At 41.4% G+C, this 19,807-nt stretch overlaps 1 protein-coding gene across 1 annotated transcript; it reads left to right on the top strand.

Annotated features, from left to right (window-relative positions):
• The first annotated feature begins 688 nt into the window (after positions 1–688).
• Positions 689–19,432, top strand: NUS1 (NUS1 dehydrodolichyl diphosphate synthase subunit). Its single transcript, XM_027716298.2, has 5 exons — positions 689–1,219; positions 9,299–9,421; positions 11,863–12,015; positions 16,100–16,199; positions 16,897–19,432. The coding sequence occupies exons 1-5, from the start codon at positions 829–831 to the stop codon at positions 16,985–16,987; spliced, it is 858 nt and encodes a 285-aa protein (XP_027572099.1). The 5' UTR covers positions 689–828; the 3' UTR covers positions 16,988–19,432.
• Positions 19,433–19,807: the final 375 nt, after the last annotated feature.

Below are 19,807 nucleotides of genomic sequence, written 5' to 3'. Positions count from 1 at the left end.
TAGTGAGGCAGCAAAATCCCGGGAACTGCAGGTTTTGCGGGAGACTGCAAAACGTGGGTCCCGGCCGCTGCAGGGGCACACTCCCCAAGGTTCGGGGGCTGCGCCGCCCCCCGTTTCCCACGCCCGTGCTGCAGAATCACCCAGTGAGCATTCGCAGGACGCTCTGACGCTGAAACGTGCTGTTTAGTAAAGACACCCATGAGACGCGGCCGCTCCTCCGGCGTTCGGATGTGCTCCCCGCCCTCGCTTCACACGCCGGCGCTGCGGGCGCCAGGAAGACCAAGGCTGTGTTCGGAAAGAGGAACGGGCCCCTGGAGCAGCCGGGAGATTGGACAGCGCTGCGGCCCAGCCCGAGAAATGGTCAAGGGCCGGGCAGAGATCAGCGCGAATCCACGCCCGCCGCCCACACACCGCCATTCTCTCCACCCCCGACCCGGTACCCGCGGGGCCGCCGCCCCAGCGCCCGTCAGGGGGCGCGGCCCTGCCCCGGCCCTGCCCCAGCCCCGCCCCCTCCCCGGTCCGGTCCGCCCCGCCCCGCCCCGCCCCGGGCCGTTCCCGGACCCGCCTCCCCGCCTGGCCCCGCCCCCTCCCTCCCTCGCGGCCACGTAATTCACGCTCCGCGGGCGGAAATGACGTTAGCGCCCGGCGGCCAACGGGCGCTTCGCGTGTGGCGGGTCGAGAGGTGAAAGAGCAGGCGGGGCGGCCGGAAGATGGCGGCGCGGGTGGTTGCCGGGCGGGGAACGCGGGCTCTGTGAGGGGATGGCGGCGGCGAGGCGGGCGGCGCGCCGCGGCTGAGGCACCTCCCGCGCGTTCCTGTCGGTCGGTCCCATGAGCGGGGCGGGCGGGCTGGCGTGGCGCGCGCTGCACGCGCTGGTGCGCGCCCTGCTCTACCTGCAGCGCGCGCTGCTCGCGTGCCTCCGCGGCCGCGCAGCCGCCGCCGCCGCCGCCTCCTGCGCGCTCCTCGCGCCTGCCGCCCGCGCGCTCGGCCTCCGCGAGGCGCGCGCGGCCTGGCGGCGGCAGCGGCGGCGCGCGCCCGGGCACGCGGCGGCGGCGCGCGGGCGGCAGCGGTGGCGCGCGGACGGGCGCGCCCTGGGGAAGCTGCCGGTGCACGTGGGGCTGGTGGTGACCGAGGAGGAGCCGAGCTACGCCGACATGGCCAGTCTGGTGGTGTGGTGCATGGCCGTCGGCATCTCCTACGTCAGCGTCTACGACCACAACGGTGAGCGGCGGCGCGGCAGCCCCGAGTCCAGGCCCCCGGCGGTGCCTGCCCCAGCAGCGCCTCCTGGCGCGGAGCCAGGGGGCCGCCCTCTCCTGGGGTCTTCCCAAGCCCGGTGCCAGCCTCGGTGCTAGCAGCTCCTTTCCCGTCCCCTGGAGCTGCTTGGCCGCTGCAGCGCTCCTAGCCTGGGGGATGGCCCTCCTGCCCCGGCTCGTGTGTCGGGGTGACCCTGTCCTGCCGGCACACTGAAGGGAACAGAAGGTAGGGCCTTTCTAGAGCCTTGTCCCTAGCCCTGGGCTGGCAGGGGCTGCTGGCATCTGAAAGCATGATGGAGTAGGGAAGAGCTTTAAGCTGCCTGCTCTTATGAGCACTGTTCATGAGCTATATGTGAATTTCCAGAAGTGAATGAATGAAAGTAGCCATCTATTTTCACATACTCTTATGTGAAAAGATAGGATGGACAGGTAGTTAAACGTAATCACGTATGTCTTGTGTGCTTCCAGTCCACCATTATGTGGTCTGCATTTGGTGCTGCTTGGCATTTGAATTAAGCCTGAGCCAGTGCTCGTGGAAACTTTGGTGTTTTTTTCATATCTGCTGTGTGGTTTTATTCGTTACTGGGTCTCAGGTGTAAGACTGTTGAACTCTTGCTCTTGCAGATATGTTGATTCCACATCATGGAGTATCATAAAGATAAGCTCAGAGTTTGGATTTAACAATCTGAAGTAGTCACGCAACAAATCTGTCTTCCTCACTTTTCCTATTGAGGACCTAAAACCTTTTTGTCTAAAAGCTAAAAGCTTTTTGTAATCAAAAGCATCTGAGGTATGCAGGCTTCTCCTTGAGCATAGGCATTTGTGATTTTTTTTTTTTTTTAAATTTTTATTTTAAACCACCACCATTTATAATTCTGTTTCACGTCTGATCCTTCATGTGTGAAACAAGACTCAAAGGATTTGACTTTCACTAGTTTCTCTAAGATTATTATAAGAAACTGGGCTTAATACCAGTCAGCACTTTAAACTGACCATCTGTGCAGCGCTGTTGTGATACTTGATTATGTTGTGTTTCAGAGGGAGAACACTTCCTCATTTGCAAGTCAAGGAACAATATAAAATATTTGTGTAATATCTCAAGGATACAGAAAACAGCGCCTTCTGAGAAGTCATTTGTATGTTGACAGTTTTTGCTCTGGAAAGCATTCAGCCAGGTGTAATGCTGCAGAGCGAACATTAGTACCAAAGAAGAGTGAGAATTTCCCTCATAGCCTTAAGAGAGACATTTTATTGTGTGGGATCTCTAACTTCGTCTCACCTCAAGTAGGCTATGAGCAGTATTGTCTTATATGTGTGTGTGTTTAGGTCCTTTTTAGATTCCAGCACTGTACTGCACAAATTATGCATCTGAGAACTGGACTGAGGAACAGATGAAGCGGAGAATCTTGTTTCTTGTTGGTTTTGGCTTTTAGCTTGCTTACTGTGCAACTCTGAGGAGGGAGAAGGCACCAACCAGTGCTTAGGTAGCCACTGCTGCTGAGCTGCTGTCCAACAAGGTGGAGCCAGTGCTGTAGCAGTGTCCGAAGCATTAATTTTCGAGAAGCTACTACTGCTGCTCCAATGTGTGTTGATATCCAGTCAGATCTAAGACTGACTGTTGCAAGACTACGTGTCATGACCAGAAATGAGAAGGTTTTATCCTCTGAAGAACTGAAATAACCTTGCAGAACAATTGTTGCTAGCAGTTCAGAAAAAAAAAAAGGGATTATTTTCTGCTGTTTCCATGTATTGTTTCATTCGTTCTGAAGTTACGTGTTAAGAGATTTTGCTATCACCTTTGAGATCTGAAAATATTGCTATGGTCTGGTGATTTCATTATCAAAACATATACTTTTCAGTATTTTGTTCTTCTGTTGATCATCTGATAGCAGAATATGCTAGTTTATTTGCCAGCTTGAATTCCAATTTGTTGGAGCATAACTGAAGAAGGCAAGACAATGCAGAGAACTAAACTGTTTTAAATCAGTGGCTTTAGCCAAACTTTCAGGGTTGATGAGAACAGCCTGCCATTACACATCCACGTCCTTCACAGGTGTTCAGTGGGACTGTCTAGGATAGCAGCCACAATTGCTTGTTGCACAGCGGAGCTTTTTAGACTTGATTTCAGAGCGTGAGCAAGTAGTTATTCGTGTATATTTAGTATATGCTTACTTCTGGTAATAGCACATATGTTGCCTTTCTTTTGGTGCTAAGCTCCTTATGGTGTCTTGATTGAGCCTACACCATTTCCAGATAGACTTGTCATTAAGTAGGATGTTGCAGTTGCTGCTAAATCTGGTCATGAATAATAATGATGTCTGGAACTCTGAACAGTAACACTGGTATAGTGAAGGTTAATAAAGTCAGGTACGGCTTGTTCTTATCAGTAGCAGGGGGTGAACCTTAATTACAGTGTGCACTTGTTTCCGTCTTCTCAGATGGTGACTCTTGTGGACTGAAGCTGAGGTGCTTCAGTAAGGTTCTGTGTTCATACAACTGTACCAACTATTGACTTATGAAAGCCCCCACTGATGCTGATTGTGGTGGAGAAGGAAAACCAGTGATGAGTGCTCTGAATCAATGTTAACTGTAGTGAGATATACTTGAATTTGTTTCCTTTTCCTTCACTGCATGTTTATAGTGCTGAGATTCTTTGGATTGCAGCAGAAAACTTTGATTGTAAGTGTGGTCTTCCGTGGCTGCATTTTCTGGAAGAAATAATGTGTCAGTTTCTTGCAGAAGGATTAAATTCAAAGTGTGTCCTTAATTGCCACCTCTACAGGAAGAGAGAGCATACGAAGTTCTTTGCAGAAGAAGTGCAAGATAAACTGTTTATTTGTTTATAGTATGAATTTCTATGTTTTTAACAAAATTATTAAATAGAGGGTTGTTTGTGTATTCTTCAGTGTCCAATAGTAGCTGTATTCCAGCTGATGCCGGTTTGCTACAGCAGCTGCACCAGTAACTGTAAAGGCAACTTGGCTGGAATTGTGCAGGGCTCAGAACTGAGACTTTCTCTGCTTCCCCAGCACACTTGGAGGCCTAAGGTGGCCCGGCTTTACTGCCTCTTGTGTGGAGGGGCCCTTTTCATTATCCCAATTTTCACTGATGTGCAGCAGAACAAAGCCATAATAAACTTAATGCTGCGGGGAGCACCTTGGTTAGTAAATACAGTTTGACTAAAATCGTAGGGGTTTGATCAAGATTTATTTCTGTTGTCTGCTGTATTGCCAGTCCTATTAGTTGGTAGAAATCCAGCCATGCTGGTCAAGACCTTATCTCTGAGGAAATACTGAAGCCTTCCTGCAGTCAAAAGGCAGTGATTGTGCAATTATGTAGTAGCAGTTAAAATATCTTCTGGGGAGCAGAAGCATTTGACCAGTGCTATGTACTTAAACTTTTCTTTTGTTTGTTGTTTTGCCACTTGGGAAAGCTTGCGTGAATGTTACTTCTGTCCATCAGTGAAGCTTTTCTGAAGTAGCTGGGGACAAGTCTGGAGTGATTTTTGGGAGCTTGTTGAATCCTGGTATTCGGGTACTTTGGGTTCCCAAATAGATGCTTCAGGTTGAAGGTTTCTTGTTCTCAATACAGTGTGACTATATTGAGAACCTGGATTTCCTCATCCTAGCTTTAGCTTTCCAGTGAACTGCTTGCTTCTGACCAGTTTTCTCTTAGAAGTTCTTTGAAAGGCTAGAGTACTCCAGTATGCAAAAGAAATTATTTAATTAGCCCCAAACGTAGGCTTTTAGTCTCCTCCAAATTAGTTGGTAGTTGTCTGATTTGATCAATCCATTAAATTTTTTGGATGTGTAGTGTGTTCATTTAACTGGGGAAGATGAGTATGTTGTGGTTTTGTGTCATAGGAACACTTGAGATACTGCTATCACATGGCATCTGCTGTGGGATTTCACTCACGTGAATCTTCATGTTCAACAATTGCGTTTTGGTGTTGAGTTGAGAAGAGTTCTCAGACCACATTTTCTAAAAGAGCTAACGCTAATCTGTAGTAGGTAATGTCCTTAAAGGTATGGGAGATATGAAAGTAGTATCTCTTCTCTCAGTTGCTGATCTCCTGTTCTTCTGGTGCAGAATGCCCCTTCAAGAAGAACTGTGTGAGGAATGGTCACCTACAAGGTTCTAACTCAGATTCTTTCCGTTTGGTTAGCGCTATCTTAAGTGGCTTTAATCTGGCTGAAATTTAAGTTACTTCAGCTGTATTCAAACTTGAATTAATTATTTTTGCTAGGCTCTTGGAATAAAGATATTTTCTTCTGGCTTTCCATATCCTGTGAGGTCCAGTGTAGTGACCATGTCATCCTCCATTATCACCCAGCGTGATCCAACACAAGGATGTAGGCAAGACTTGTTCATGTGTTCAAAAAGTTTCTTGCTTGTACATTCTTTGAAGTGGATTGATTTGACATTTCTCAAAATGCTATTATTTTGATGCTTTAAATAGATTGTTACCTCATAACAATTACAATAACTTTTCTTGTTAGCACTGGAAGAAGCTGAAGAAAAGCAAATAACTGGAATGCTGTGGCAATGTGTTCTTCCCTATGCCCAACTTTGGTTAAGGTCATCCCTTGTAAAGAAGAACTGACTCTTATTCTGTATTTTACCAGATTCTGCTGCTTTAAAAAGCGGGCCAATTGAGAATGTTGAACTTTGAGATGCCACCAAGGCGTTAACAGGTGGTGACTGTTGTGGTCTAGTTAGACAAACAAATGCTTGACATCATCAGGTGTTTCTCTGTGCCTTGAAAGTTTTTGACTTCTAGTTCACAATTCTTGTCACTTTTGCCTCTGCTGAACTCTCAGCCTCTTAATTACAAATTTCGTTTGTCAGTCTCTAACCCTAAAGTGCTGCACCACCATGGTTGCCAGCAAAGGGGCCTGGCTTGTAGCTACTGTAAATCCAAGCAAAAGGTATGTGCCCTGGAAAAGACCTGTGTAATGGAGGACTACTGCAGGAAGCTGAAACACTTTTGGTTGGCCTCAGCTCCAGTGGGAACTAATGAGCAACAGCATGTTTGCAGCTTCTGTTGTAAAAGCAAGTATTATCCCTGAAAACAGCTCACAGGTTCTCAGTATTGAAAATAAAAACAAACAAAAACCCCAAAACAAACAAATGCACAAAACTAGAATTTTTATACTTTTGCTTTGGGAATTATAGTGCTTAAATATGTGTAATTCTTAGAACACTTCATTTGCACGAACTTGCAAAGGCTTCAGAGTTCTGACTGAACAAAACGATTTCTGCTTTTCAAAACCAGAAGTTATTTTTAATGAGAAAATAATGATGATTTCATGTTTGTGTTCCATATTAGAAATAGTAGTAATGCTGAAATCTTTTCCACTTAACAGCAAACAGCTGTTGTATTGCTAAAATTTATTAGACCTCTTGTCAAACGTTAACTTCCTGTAACATTAAAATCATGTTATGGACTTTATTTCAGTTTATGTGGGAGACTGAACAAAGTTGTAAGGCAGCAGTAAATCAAGACTTAAGTTTTGTTGGCTTTCATTAAAGGAACACTTTAATTCTCTTAGTGAGTTGGTCTACTTGTGCACTTGTTTGCTCTTATTTTTCATGTATAAATTAGCAGCAGCATCTTCCAGAGTAACTTAGGTATATTTCCAAGGTTTTAAAAAATGAACCTTGTAGACAAATGAGGGTTTGAGATATTGCAAGGGAAAGGAACATATATCTGAGCCACAACTATGTAAAATGTTTGAAGTCAAACATGAATTTGGCTCATGAACATTGCCTTTGTCAGGACTGTGTTTGCAGTCATACGCATTCATAAGTGTCTTGTTCACTGAGTGAGAGACAAAACACTGAAGCAGTAAAGTTCCCAAATGCTACTAGTTCTAAATGAAGATTTCAGTTAGTTTGGATTTTTACTACCTTCTGCTGTGCTTCAAGATCTTCTCTTCAGGAAAAGTGCATATGTGTCAACGTTGCTGCATCAGTGGGAATTTAGATGTGGTGGCCTTTCCAAGAAATGGGTACTGAAACTGTATGGTACAACTACAGTAGCTTCCTGCTTTTGTTAAACTGCTGTTCTAAGAGCCACACAGGACCTGAGTTTCAACAACTGGGTGAGATAAATGAGGAGAATAGAAGGGTGATACTCAGATAAATCTTAATAACAGATTTAGCAAGTCTTCTGTATCTGCTGTGTGTTTAAGGACCTTCACTTCAGAGCTGGACCAAGTCCTTTATCTGATGTCTGGTTTTACTGAGCAGAAAACACCTTGGTCTGTTCTTTTGTTGTCCTAAATGTCCTCATTTACTTTAGAGCTGGAGTGAGGATTCTTAAATCTATTATTCTGATCTTTGACAGGAATAGGCAAAAACCTTTCATGAGAAAGTATTTGGTTTTATTAGTGTTGGGTGAAGAAGAGGAAGAAGAGAGCAACTGCCTGTTTCCCAGATTGGGAACCTTTCCTAATTATGTCATGTCTTTGTCTGGATACTGAACATAGTTGTTTTTTTTTCTCATTTCAAAGTGTATGGAAGTCAAATGAGTCTTAGAGGTGAAGCACATGCGACCTTGTACAGATCTTAGTTGAAGATGGTGCAGGATTAGCAATTGCAGTAGCAGCACTGCTGCTGGCTGTAGGTGTAGGGAAGACAATCAGTGCTAACCCTAACACGAAACAGACTTAGCCAAGCGGAGTTGTATCAAACAGTATTATTCAAAGCAGCATTCTCAATTGCTATTATGTATAAATATACACTACAAAGCAGGAGCAGGAAATCTAGCAATTTAACTTTAGTTTAGACTTGACAAAAGTATTTACTCTCTTTTCTGTAGGGGTTGGTGCGTTACCAAGATTGCTTGCCTGTAAGCACGTGAAGTCAGTTATAAACATCACTAAAACTTCTGTAATTAAATAAAGTATTTTATTTTACAGGAAGTATCCAGTATGGGAGAAAAACCAGATACTTTACCATCTATTAAAACCTCTGATGAAACCAGTAGAGAAGTAGTAACTCATTAGACCTAAGGGCTAGCATATTAAATAAATGTATCGCTTCATATTGCAAACAAACTCCTGGTGTATTATGGTCTTAATACAGTGCTTATATACTGTTTGACCTCTGCTGATGTGGAAACTTGTAGCATTTCCAAATGCTAGAACCAGATTGAGGTGATGAATCATAAGCCTGATCGTAAAATTGCATACAGATTCAGTGTGTCTTGTAAGATCAGTGTATGGGCATTTTTAGACTGGTCAACAGAGGTGCTTGACATAAAGTTTCTGAATGAAACTTGGTAACAACCTCTGGATATAATACATAAAAGCACTGTCAAGTTCCTAGGTAATATGCCTAACCACGCTTTTAGATTGTAAATATTTAAGTTGTAACATTTAGTTTCTACTGTGGCTTTTAATTAGAAATTGCTGCATTATGTTTCTTAAAAGCTAGAATTTATTTTAGTACAGGAACCCAAGTGTGTTTCCTTAAGCAAGCTTTTGTAATTTCCTGCACTCAAAATGTGTCTGCCATGGACTGCATCAACTCCTTGGAATATACAGCTTGTGAAATTCTCTTATTAGGAAATTTGTGGTATTGGCCATGGCGTAAGTGTGGATGGTTACCAAGACCTGAAATGCTGATTTAGTGGTGACTTGCTTTGTTAGCCTGCAGCCCTGGGGTGGAGGAGTAAGTGGTAGCAGACTTCAGCAATGTGGGCATTGAAGAAATTTGGTGTTAATCTGACTTGGTGGTTCTGTGCTGGTAGGTTATTGCTTTCTCAAACTATTGCTAGCATACTAAGGACAACAAAGTAAGTCCTCCACAATTTCAGCTTGCTTCTTAAATCAGGTGGATGAAAGAGGAACAAAAGCATATGAGTTCTTTCCAAGGTTACTGAGATTAAGTCAGGTGCAGTAGCATTTGCTTTGGATTCTTATCTGTGCTTGTGAACTCCAGTCTGAAACCAGTACTGACTACTTTTTTCTTCCTGCCTAGTGTCAAATTTGTTTTGTAGCACCCTTTACAGGAGTTGGCTGACATACAACTTTTTTTAAAGGTATTTTCAAGAGGAATAATTCAAGATTGATGGATGAAATTTTAAAACAGCAGCAAGAACTCATAGGACTAGATTGTTCCAAGTACACAGTGGAATTTGCAAATCAAGACAAAACTGGTCAAGGTAAGATGAACTACAGGGGGTCTTGTTATGGCTCTAAATTGCTGTATATAAATCATGATTCTGCTTTTACTTAAACACATTCCTGTGTACAGTGACCTTTTCCTTCTTTAAGCACTGTTTATCAGAACACATGCAACCTTCCTGGGCTAGTATTAAACTTTGATTATGCTTATTTGTTCTTAACTAACAGCTAAGCATTGCTCTCTCCTCGCCATAGTAATCATTACTGGGTGGCCTGATTCTCCTGTTAGCCTGACTGCTGTGCCATGACCCCTTCAATGCAGCTATGTACCTCAACTCCCCACTGTTTCAGCGAAGTGAATTCTTTTACTGAAACTCGAAAAAGCACTGGAATACTAGCAAGGGAACTGATGTCAAGTTAACAATGTGTACACTTCCACTTTCCCACTTTGAGGGGTATGTTTGGAGATGAAGAAGGGAAAGAGCAAAACTGCTAGTTGTCATGACAATATATAATGACACCAGGAAGGTAAAGGGCATAACTCTAAAAAAAAATAATAAAATTTGGTGATAGCAGCTTTTGCACATGGTTAGATGTGGAAGGCAGGAGTATGTTTCAAGGTTAATGTTCCTTATTCAGTAATATCTGCTGTAAGTGTTCATTACTGGAGGTCTGCTGCCTAACACAAATGCTAGAAGTCTGTTCAAAATGTAATAAATCACAAGCATGTACGTAAGAAAGCAGGCATTTGTCTTAAAGGGATAGGCTAGTGCTTTCAGCTGTCCTAAATACGACTCGTAATATTTAAATACATCTTGTAATAAAAAGCCAAACAACCCTTATGTTTAAAGACCATCATAGTTCAAAAACTTCTGAAAAGACTACACAGGCTGTAGCCCTTCCAGCTGCATTTAAAATGCTACTGGCTGAGTTTTACTTACCCTACAAGAGATGACAGGATGCCAAAATCCTTTGTGCCAGTTTTCCAGTATAAAGTTCAGTGTTGTAGCATGAGCTTGCCTTATGAACAACTTGGCCTAAGGTGTTAGCATTTACATGGAAGCACCCAAGTTTGACGTTACTACTTCTTATTCCTGTGAGGGTTGAAATAACCAGCAGAAAATGGGGTGGAGAGACTATTAATATGTTAAACTCCAGCATGCTTAGCTGCACTTACCTAAATCGAAATACTTATGTTCACACCAAATGAACTACTGAGAGACTTTGGACTTGTTGACGGAAAGAGTGCATTTAAGTCTCAGGAACCTTTTGTACTGGAAACTGTGAAAAGCAGGGGTGTTTTCTGTTCTCTTTAAAATTTTCATTCTCTCTTAGAAGACTTCAGAGTCAGGTCAGATCCTTCATGCTTTGAACTGAACAAACTGATGTCTATCCAGTTTGTTATAATAAGCTGCAGTTTTTCACTTCTTCTGAAAAGCAAAATGATGTATCTTACACTTATAAACACTGTTAGAGAAATATTCTTTAACACAGGACATTTGACAAATCAAGCAATATCAAGGAACAATTATTTTCATTGTGGTGGCTGAGGGTTTTTAGGTGATCTTATGAGTCTTTTGACTGTGCTCTGTGGTCCTTTGCAGTCAAGTTCTACAGTTCTAAAGTATCTGGTTTTAACTAGCTTAAGTTCAGTATAAGTCTAATGTGTTCATACACTAGAATTCAGCCCACTTATTTCAATTTGACTATAGTGCACTATGTGTAGCCTTCAGCTTCCTTGGTAAGTTTACGTCTTAGGTACCTTACCAGAACTGACAGTGATGCATCATGTAGGGTGAGAAGACTTTTGCCTCACAATAGTGCAGACATTAAGGTTGTTATTGTTGTGAGGTGTCCTCCTAAGTTGCAGCCATTATTACTGATAAATAGGTGAATTCTGGACTATTATCTGGTTCCTAGCTTCTCTGTAGCAATCTTAGATCAACATTGTAACTCTTGCATCAATTTTGAAGTGCTGCTGGAACATCTGTGATCACATTGAGGGAGGGCCCTGGCTTAATCATTGTGACACATCAATGTCCGCAGTAGCTGTTAAAAACACCTTTCTGTTTTAAGGTAGGAATTAGATTATTCTTTTTTCTTTTCCCTGAACTGCAGGTCTTTCTGCATCGCTTACTACCCCTTAGTTTACTATCCAGGCACCTTTCCTCTCAGTGCTTTGCCTGACAGCGTAAGAACCAATGCAGATTCCCTGGGAAACTCTCCATTTCAAGGCTGAATTAAAGAAACCCCTTTTCGTAAGACTGCCCCAAATGGTTGCCTTAAGCTTGTGTTTTAGTAATAGAGCAAATCCGGAAAACTCTTACCCAGTTCTCTAAGATAGATAAGGTTTATTTATGGCTAGCTGTAATATTTGAAGTAAACTACAAGTTACTTGCAATTGCCTCCTGTGAGTATCTAAAGCATATGCAAAACAATTATATTTCTGCTGCTTTTAAACTGTGTTTTGTACTTTCAGTTTTAAAATGCCAATCTACATTGAAGGTGCTGTCTCCAGAAGATGGAAAAGCAGATATAGTAAAAGCTGCTCAGAACTTCTGTCAGTTGGTAGCACAGCAGCAAAGAACACACACAGACCTGGATGTGAATGTGTTAGACAACTTATTAAGTAGTAAGTATAATATGGTATATAGGGAAAGAGTACTTCAACCATAACAGATTTGATTTGTAGTATACTTATTGCTTGGAATGTATGCATCTTGATGCTTAGTCTATCAGAATAAGTTATGATTATGGCTTTCAGTCTTCTGTTAAAAATTTCTTACTGGTTTACTCCCTTTTGAACTGCTTCTTTAAGCAGAAAAAGGAAACATTAAGCTAAATTGCAGGGTCTTGGCTTTTCAGAGTTTATAGCCTCTGTGGTATGTTCTGCAATGAGCTTTCTGAAAAAGTACTGCTGGTATCACCTAATATTAGACTATTCTAACTAAAATTAACTTCTTGCAAGTTAGTGTGCTGCAAATGTGGGTATGCACAGAGTCTTTTCCAGATCTGGTTACAGTGATTAAAGCTGTTACTGCTGCCTGACTACCACCCTGAGTGCAAATGAGAGAGCACCTGGTGATCTTTTGTTGCTGTATAACCCACACTAGTTTAGTTTCCTTCATTACTAATTCATGCAGGTTCCTGACTCTGTGCTGAGGTGTGTGGCTATATGTAATAGCTGTGAAAAGGGCAGGGCTGCTTTAAATACCACATGAGGGAAAAGTAGTTTCGAGCAAGCGTCCACTTTTCCAGTGGTACTAGGGAGCTGTAATAAGTTGCTCAGTTTTCCTTGGTGATCAATGCATGTCGATTACAGCTGTAATTAGCTTGGCAGGGTTCAAGTTTTGGGTTGCAGACTTCAACTTGGATGCCTGTGAGCACATTATTGTAGTGTGGCTTCCATTAATTGGTCTGTAGAGAGTGATTTCTGTTTTTCAAGTGGATGGTCAGCTGAATTGCTCTGTGAACGGACTTCCGTGTCAGTTTGGACACTTCAACCTGAATTCTGTCCCTATTGTCAACATGCTACATCAGAGCTTCTCCTGTAGCAGAATAATTAAACGTATTTACTAAGGCACCTTAAGAAGTAACTTAAGACATCTATCCTGTTATACCCCAAAGGCAATTTAAGGAAATTAATAATTGCTTCTTTACAACAGTCACTACTTAAACGTTGAACTGGTGACAATTGATACCCATCTATCTATTTTGGCCAGTTATGTGTAACTGAAGCTTTTCAAACACTTGTTGGGGGATCTTCTGTCTGTGTAAGTGTCTGGATATATTAAAAGTATTAGGTCCAGTCTTAAAACAAGCATATTTATTTTTGAAGTATTGCATGCTAGCTGAGCATAGAAGGAGAAATCTCCTAGACTTTTAACCTGTCAAAACTGCAAACTTTGAAAACAGGCTGCTTAATCTATGTGGCTAATAGCCGAGGATAATATCTATAACTAGTCCTGCTTATTAATTTGCTTTGGTTTAATGTTTAGGACATTGTTGGAGGTGAAGTATTCTTTCATGACTTATTTAGCAGCCGTTTGTGAAACTTCATTTTAGTTGTGGGCAAATTTAGTTTTTGTGCATCCTTAATGAAACGGTATCAAGTGCAAACATCTGTGAGTTACTGATCTAAGTTGAGAATGAGTTCTGAAAACCAATACTCGAGTAGTTATATTTTTAGGGTTTGTGTTCATGGTGTCTTCTGTAAGTTCTGGGCTTTCACATTTTGATTTAAATACCTGATAATGTAGTTTTTAAACTTTCTGTTCATGTTTAGGATGCAGTTATTGAAGCCTAGTCCTAAAATGGTATGGCTTTTTTCATTCTTAATCCAGCCATGCAATTAATTCTTACAGCTTGAGTTTTCTGCAGTGTCAGAGCACTTTCTTCTGAGCAATGCCTCAGCTAACCAGCTTGTTTTCAAAAAAAGTAGGTGCCAGCTGCATTGTAATATTGTCTCTACTTGCTGTCTGCCTTACAGTAAAAAACATAACTATCAGTTAAGGCTGCTCAAGTTGCCCTGTAAAATCTATGTGGAGAAAAGTTGTGCTATCAGCTTTACAAATTCCTTCATGTTCCCCTTGCACAACTCCTGACCTAGAAGGGATGTTGCCAGATTCCCATCCCTTGAGTGTGCAAGTCTTTTGGTCTCTTTTTTTTTAAAGACTGCTCCCAAATCCTTCTCTCTTGCGTGTTCTAAACTTGAAGACTGCTGTAACTCTAGCAGCTCTGAGGGAGCTTCCAAATGTAAATTATATGTAGTGCTGATATGTTTAGTTAGAGAAATAGGTGTAGAGTGGGAAGCACAGCGTACTCTGTTTTTTAATAGGCTGTTCTGACAGTAATACTACAGTGTGCATTTTCATTTTCCTTCAGCTAGGAACCAGAAGGAAATGTTAGAATTAACTGGGCTCTCTGAAGGTCTTTTCCTGTTTGAAAAGCCATTGCAGTATTGAAGATCCTGCCGCTGAACCAGCTGAGGAGTACTCAGCTACTGAATCAGCTGATGAGTAAAGCTGTTCACTTCCTCCAGAGTCCCCACTTCTAAGTATTCACTGCTTCCCTGCAAAGCTCTTTCGCACTAACATGCTAGCTTCTGAACACATAAGTGGCTTTTGCTTTACAGTTCTTTTCTTAACTTTGAGATAAGATTGGACTGTGGCACAAGACACTTGTATGTAAATGTCATCCTTCCTTAGAAATGCACTTGCTTTTACCCCTGGTAAAAGGATGACTATTGTGATGATTCAGTGGGGAGGGAAAATGTGAATGTGAACTTCTTGAAGTCTCCAGCTTCAGTTTGAAAACCTGGGTGGAGCAAAATCTGATAGGACCTTAGTTAAGCTGCTCTACAACTAAACTGGAAATTTTAAAAGGCTCTTGACTGCTTTTGTTTAGTGTTATTTTTTGTTTGTTTGTTTTTTAAACAAATGAGAAAAAAATGAGAGAAAATGCCTGAAGTTTGGAGCAAATAGGCAGTATTAAACTTTATCTGCTAGAGGCAGTCATTATGCAATATAAGCACTCTTGCAGCTAACTGGTGAATAATGGAGGGGGTGACAAGAAATAGCACGCAATAATCATGACTAATTGCAGCATGATAGCAAAGTAGGGTTTTGACTGCTGGAATGCTTTTCATATGAGCTAGGTAGGTGCAAGATAAACAACCTAACTTCTTGGGTCCCCTTGGGGTGCTCTACTGGTTTTCACATGTTGCTCTAATCAACTTGCTAGAATTAACAGGAAAAGCTGAACTCATACTGTTCATTCTGAGCCTATTTCCTGACTTCCAATTTTAGCCTGGAGTAGCCTAGGCACTGCAGAAATATATGGAAGGGAGACAGAGGCAGTAGTGTTTGGCCACTGATTATCTTCTGCCTCAAGAGATGAATAGGGTACTTTTACTAAGGAAATGACAGTGGCTGGGGTTTTAAGGTATGGGTAGTAAGAGTGTGGGCACCTGATAAAATTCATCAGTGTTACCTAGCTCTGCCCTGAAATGGGTCATGATGTCCACATAGTAACAGAGAAGAAAAAAATACTGCCCTGTTCTTCCTCACTCATCTCACCAGAAGGATGTCAGCTGCAACAGTTTGCTTGAATTTTGTAGTAAAAGTTGGTTTTAAAACTTCTGTGTAGCCCCATACTGAGAAAGAGATGAGTCATCTAGCAGGGTATTATTTTTTTCAACTTGTTTCCTTGATGGTCTGTAATATCAAGTTGTTCTTCAGTGAAATCTCCTTAAGCTTTTTTTGTGTTAATCGTCCTTTTACTTGACTGCAGCTCCATGTAGTTAAGGACTGTAGTAGGTAGGATCAGGGTACAGCATGTTCTATGCTACTAAAACAGAGTTTGCCAAGACAAAACTAGAGCAAATCAGATTAAACCGCATTGTTAAGGTTTGCTGTTGTTCAAAACAATGTAACTATTCCTGTCACTTCCAAATGAAGTCTCTATAAACTACCTGGCATAAAAATAAGAGGCCAACTGGGCCTGCAGTGGCCACCTAAGCTTTTGTTCAGTTGATTGTGTCAGATGTTTCAAGATCAGTCTGTCCTCTTCAGCTTTTAATTGTTGACTTGTCCTTGGGAGCTTCATTTAAAAGAATGGGGGGGAAAAAAGCGTTTACTAAAAAAGCAAATGCCTTAGGGTTTAGAACTAAAACAAATCCTCTGGTGAATTAAATAAAACCTAACTTATTATTACAGGTACAAATGGATTTCCTGATCCTGATTTAGTCTTGAAGTTTGGTCCTGTGGACAGCACATTAGGATTCCTTCCATGGCACATCAGACTGACAGAGATCATGTGAGTTGCTTACAAATGCTGTGAAACAGGCTGGAATAATATCTAGCTAAACAAGCGTTTATGTGACTTAGCTTATGGAAATAGCTGTAAGAGGAGATTTATCTAAACAAGTGTCTGGAGATAGATTTGAGGGTATTTAGAAGTTATTAAATGAAACCTGTCAACCATTCATTGTTGTTTTTTTAGTCTTGATTAGGCAACAGCAGGCTTCATGCTTCAGGTTTAAGGAATAACTTCTGTCACCACCTAGTCTCAGTGATCAGTGTTCCTTATGTTGATTTCAAGTGGCTTACAGGTTTCTAATGGGGAAAGTAAAGATATAATGGAAATATGATAAAATAAGATGATTGTGCGTCTGGATTACTTTCCAGTTTTAGCAATAACTGAACTGACTGGATTTGCTGTACTTCTTAAATCTGAAAGAATTTATAGGGCATTGAAATATCAGGACACACCTTTGTAGCTCCAGCTTTCTCACTAATTTGAAGGGCCCTGTGTGCTCAGGAGGCTTTAATTTAGAGGGTGACAGGATATTAACAGCTGGTTTAGTTACTAGAGTTGAGTGACAATAACCATGCTGAGAACAACTTCACAAGGTTACTCAGACAATAGCTTGCCTTTAATGATATTCCTGACTGGTCACACAAATAATGTGTTTATAAAAGCATATTTTAACTTTTCTATCTTGCTTTCTCAGTTCTTTGCCTTCCCACCTAAACATCAGCTATGAAGAATTTTTCTCTGCCCTCCATCACTATGCAGCCTGTGAGCAACGCTGGGGAAAGTGACTTCTGGCTGAGCACGTGGAGTCAGGCTTTCTATGGGAAGGAATCGATGTCTGTTTACAAGCACCTGTGACCCATAAGTTTGGTTCATAGTCCTTTCTTAATTTATCAAAAAATTCAATAAAGTGTCTTACCTTTCTAGACAGTCTGTGTGAATGCGTCAGAATCTATGGGAAGGGGGAATATGTAGATTTCCTGTATGAAAAAAGACAGTTGTAAACAAAGCTGTTGAAAGCTGAATTACCCTCACTTTCATGTCCAAGTGACCAAAAGAACATGCAAGAATTAAGTTTTGTGAAATCTACAGGACAACATAAATAGGAGTTCCATGCCCTGAAGTTCCTTAAATCCAAGAAAGAACTCTCATCTTTGTTTCTTCTTAATTCTTCATGGTCAGGCATTTCAGAGCTAATGGTTTATCTTCGGATATATTTACTATGTAATATGTGAATTCCAGAGAAGTTGGTTTTGTTAACTGAGAATAGAGACTGCTACTTGGCTGGGATGACTAAGCCAGTTGTAGGTGTCAAGTTCTAGAAATACTAAGAAGATTCCATAAAAAGGAATGGAAGCTTCTATGGTAAGTGAGTTAGGCAGTCTGTGTAGGACTAGTCATCTTCTCTTCTTTTTTTTTTGTTCCCGCTCTTTGAGATTGAATGAAGGTATTCCCTACAGTCTTGAGTGAAACATCTCTTAGTTCAGTTTTCATAGGGAATAAGCATAAACAGTACTATGTATTGTTTGTATACCTATTTGCCCCATAAAATGCTCACTTAAGGTAACAAGCAGGCTAAGGCTCTGGCATCACTTGCTGAAAGATTTGAAAATGAACTGGGTCAACTTCCATGGATAATGCGACTCGCTGCTTCTGTACCCAGCAAGGGAGACTGCTTAAGCCTTTTATTAGTTTTGTTGTGAACTGAGCATTACAAGTTTGAATGGAGGTCTGCAGCAGACGAGATGGAAGATGAAGTGAAGCTTCACTAGAATATCTCAAAACTGAGATAATATATTGGCTAAATGGTCTTCATCTTGGAATGCCCTGTTTGAGTTACTTTCCTATTGTTGGAAGTAATTTGAAATTAAAAGTTTATGGCAGCATTTGGACAAAGCAATATCTTTAAAGCTGTGTTACTGGAGACTAATACTGCAGCCTTTTGCCTTGCAGGCTGTAGAACTGTTGGACGCTTCATTCTGGAAGTGTTTCCTGTTTCCCTCTCCCCCCACCTCTTCAGAATGAGTGGCTTTATCTCCTTTGGGATAGCCATGTCACTGGAAGGGAAAACAACTGCTTTTAAAAGGGAATTGTCACATTTTGAATGAATGTCTGCCTCTGTGAAATGGTGTATATTAACTGTTGTTGCTCGATGTAATGTTACAAAGCAGATTGCATAAACTCTTAGCTGCAGTTTTTCATCACACCAAGATCAGATTGCAGTTACGGGAGACCTGTGGTCTGCTTTATCTTATAAAAAAGAAAGGTATGTTTATTCAATTAACTAATGGTTTTGGCATCAAATTGCTTTCCATATGAACTGGAATGCTCAGACTAACATTTGCAGACTGCTCTCTTGTGTGTGCCAGGTCCTGTATTGCAGAGAAGGTCAACAATGCAGTGTGTTTTCTGGGTTCTGTCATTGACATAGGCAAGTTTTCTCACTGAATGTTAAGTTTAACTTTTTTGTGGGGAGCGGATAGCCTGTTGCAGGGTATCTGGAGTATTGAAATATATCTGTAATATGAATTTGTTTCATTAAAATGTAAGGTTGTGTTTAATTTACCATATGTAAGTGTTACTGTGTCACTGAAGCAGTTCTGGTGCTGGCAGTAAAGATATAAAATGGGAAAAGCTTAGTGTAGCCCTCAAAAGTGATGGTAATGTATTTTCTATATTTGTGTCAAACTGCCAAAGAATACTTCTAATACCTGAGTTCCCCTCAGTTCTCAAACTTCTGCATATCTCAGCTAAAGAGATTTGTTTAATATTGGAGACGGATCTTAAGGCCTAGGATTTGTCTATAGAGGATTGCTTAATGAAACTAAAATGATTAGTTCAGCTGCATTTGATTCAACTTAATCAAATCTCTTCTGATGGCTAGTTTAATTGTGAATTAAGTGTTCCTCCTGGAATTACTGTAGTTGAACTAATCCCCGTTATCACTTTGTTGGGATTATTTTACTGTCCCTGTGTGGGCAATCTTCAGTGAGGTGTGCCAAATGCACTGTGCATATCCATGACTTGATCTCTGAATGTACATCCTTGCAGTTAGCACCTCACCCTAGCTTGTTCTGTGTGAAGGTCTATGGTATTGCTATAACATGCTGTTTGGGTACCTGTACATAATGTGTAAAAGGAGTTTTTATGATTAGGGAATCAATTTATTGAACTTTATTATTGACAGCTGAATCTGTAAAACAAGAAATCAATAAAAGACTATAATCTTTCTACAGGCTATGGTGATACATGAATACTTCTGGAGGTTTGGCTGGGGAGATGTAGCCTGATTGATGTTGCTACATCACTCTGGAGAAGTAGAGAACTTCAAATGGTGTGCTCTTTTTTGTTCTTAAATTACTTTTTGTAATGTAAGAACTGGACAACTTTTTTATCTATCACTTCCAATTCATTAGAAGCTCTTATGAAAGCTTTCATAATAAAGCATTTACTGTAAAAATATTTCTTTGATAGTCCTGGGAACTTGCTAAACTTGTTCTACTAAAAAGCTTGCTTCCTCTCCCTGCTGCTGAGTCAGGACTGAGCCATGAGTTGTGCTGGGCCTCCTGCCAACTGTGTGCTGTGGAGCAGGGTGAAGTGGGGATGTG

This window comes from Pipra filicauda, unplaced genomic scaffold, assembly GCF_003945595.2.
Source record: "Pipra filicauda isolate LSUMZ 115617 unplaced genomic scaffold, ASM394559v2 scaffold553_size308853_pilon, whole genome shotgun sequence".
Lineage (NCBI taxonomy): Eukaryota > Metazoa > Chordata > Aves > Passeriformes > Pipridae > Pipra > Pipra filicauda.
The sequence above is the reverse complement of the archived record's forward strand: the minus strand, read 5'-3'. Positions and strand labels throughout refer to the sequence as shown.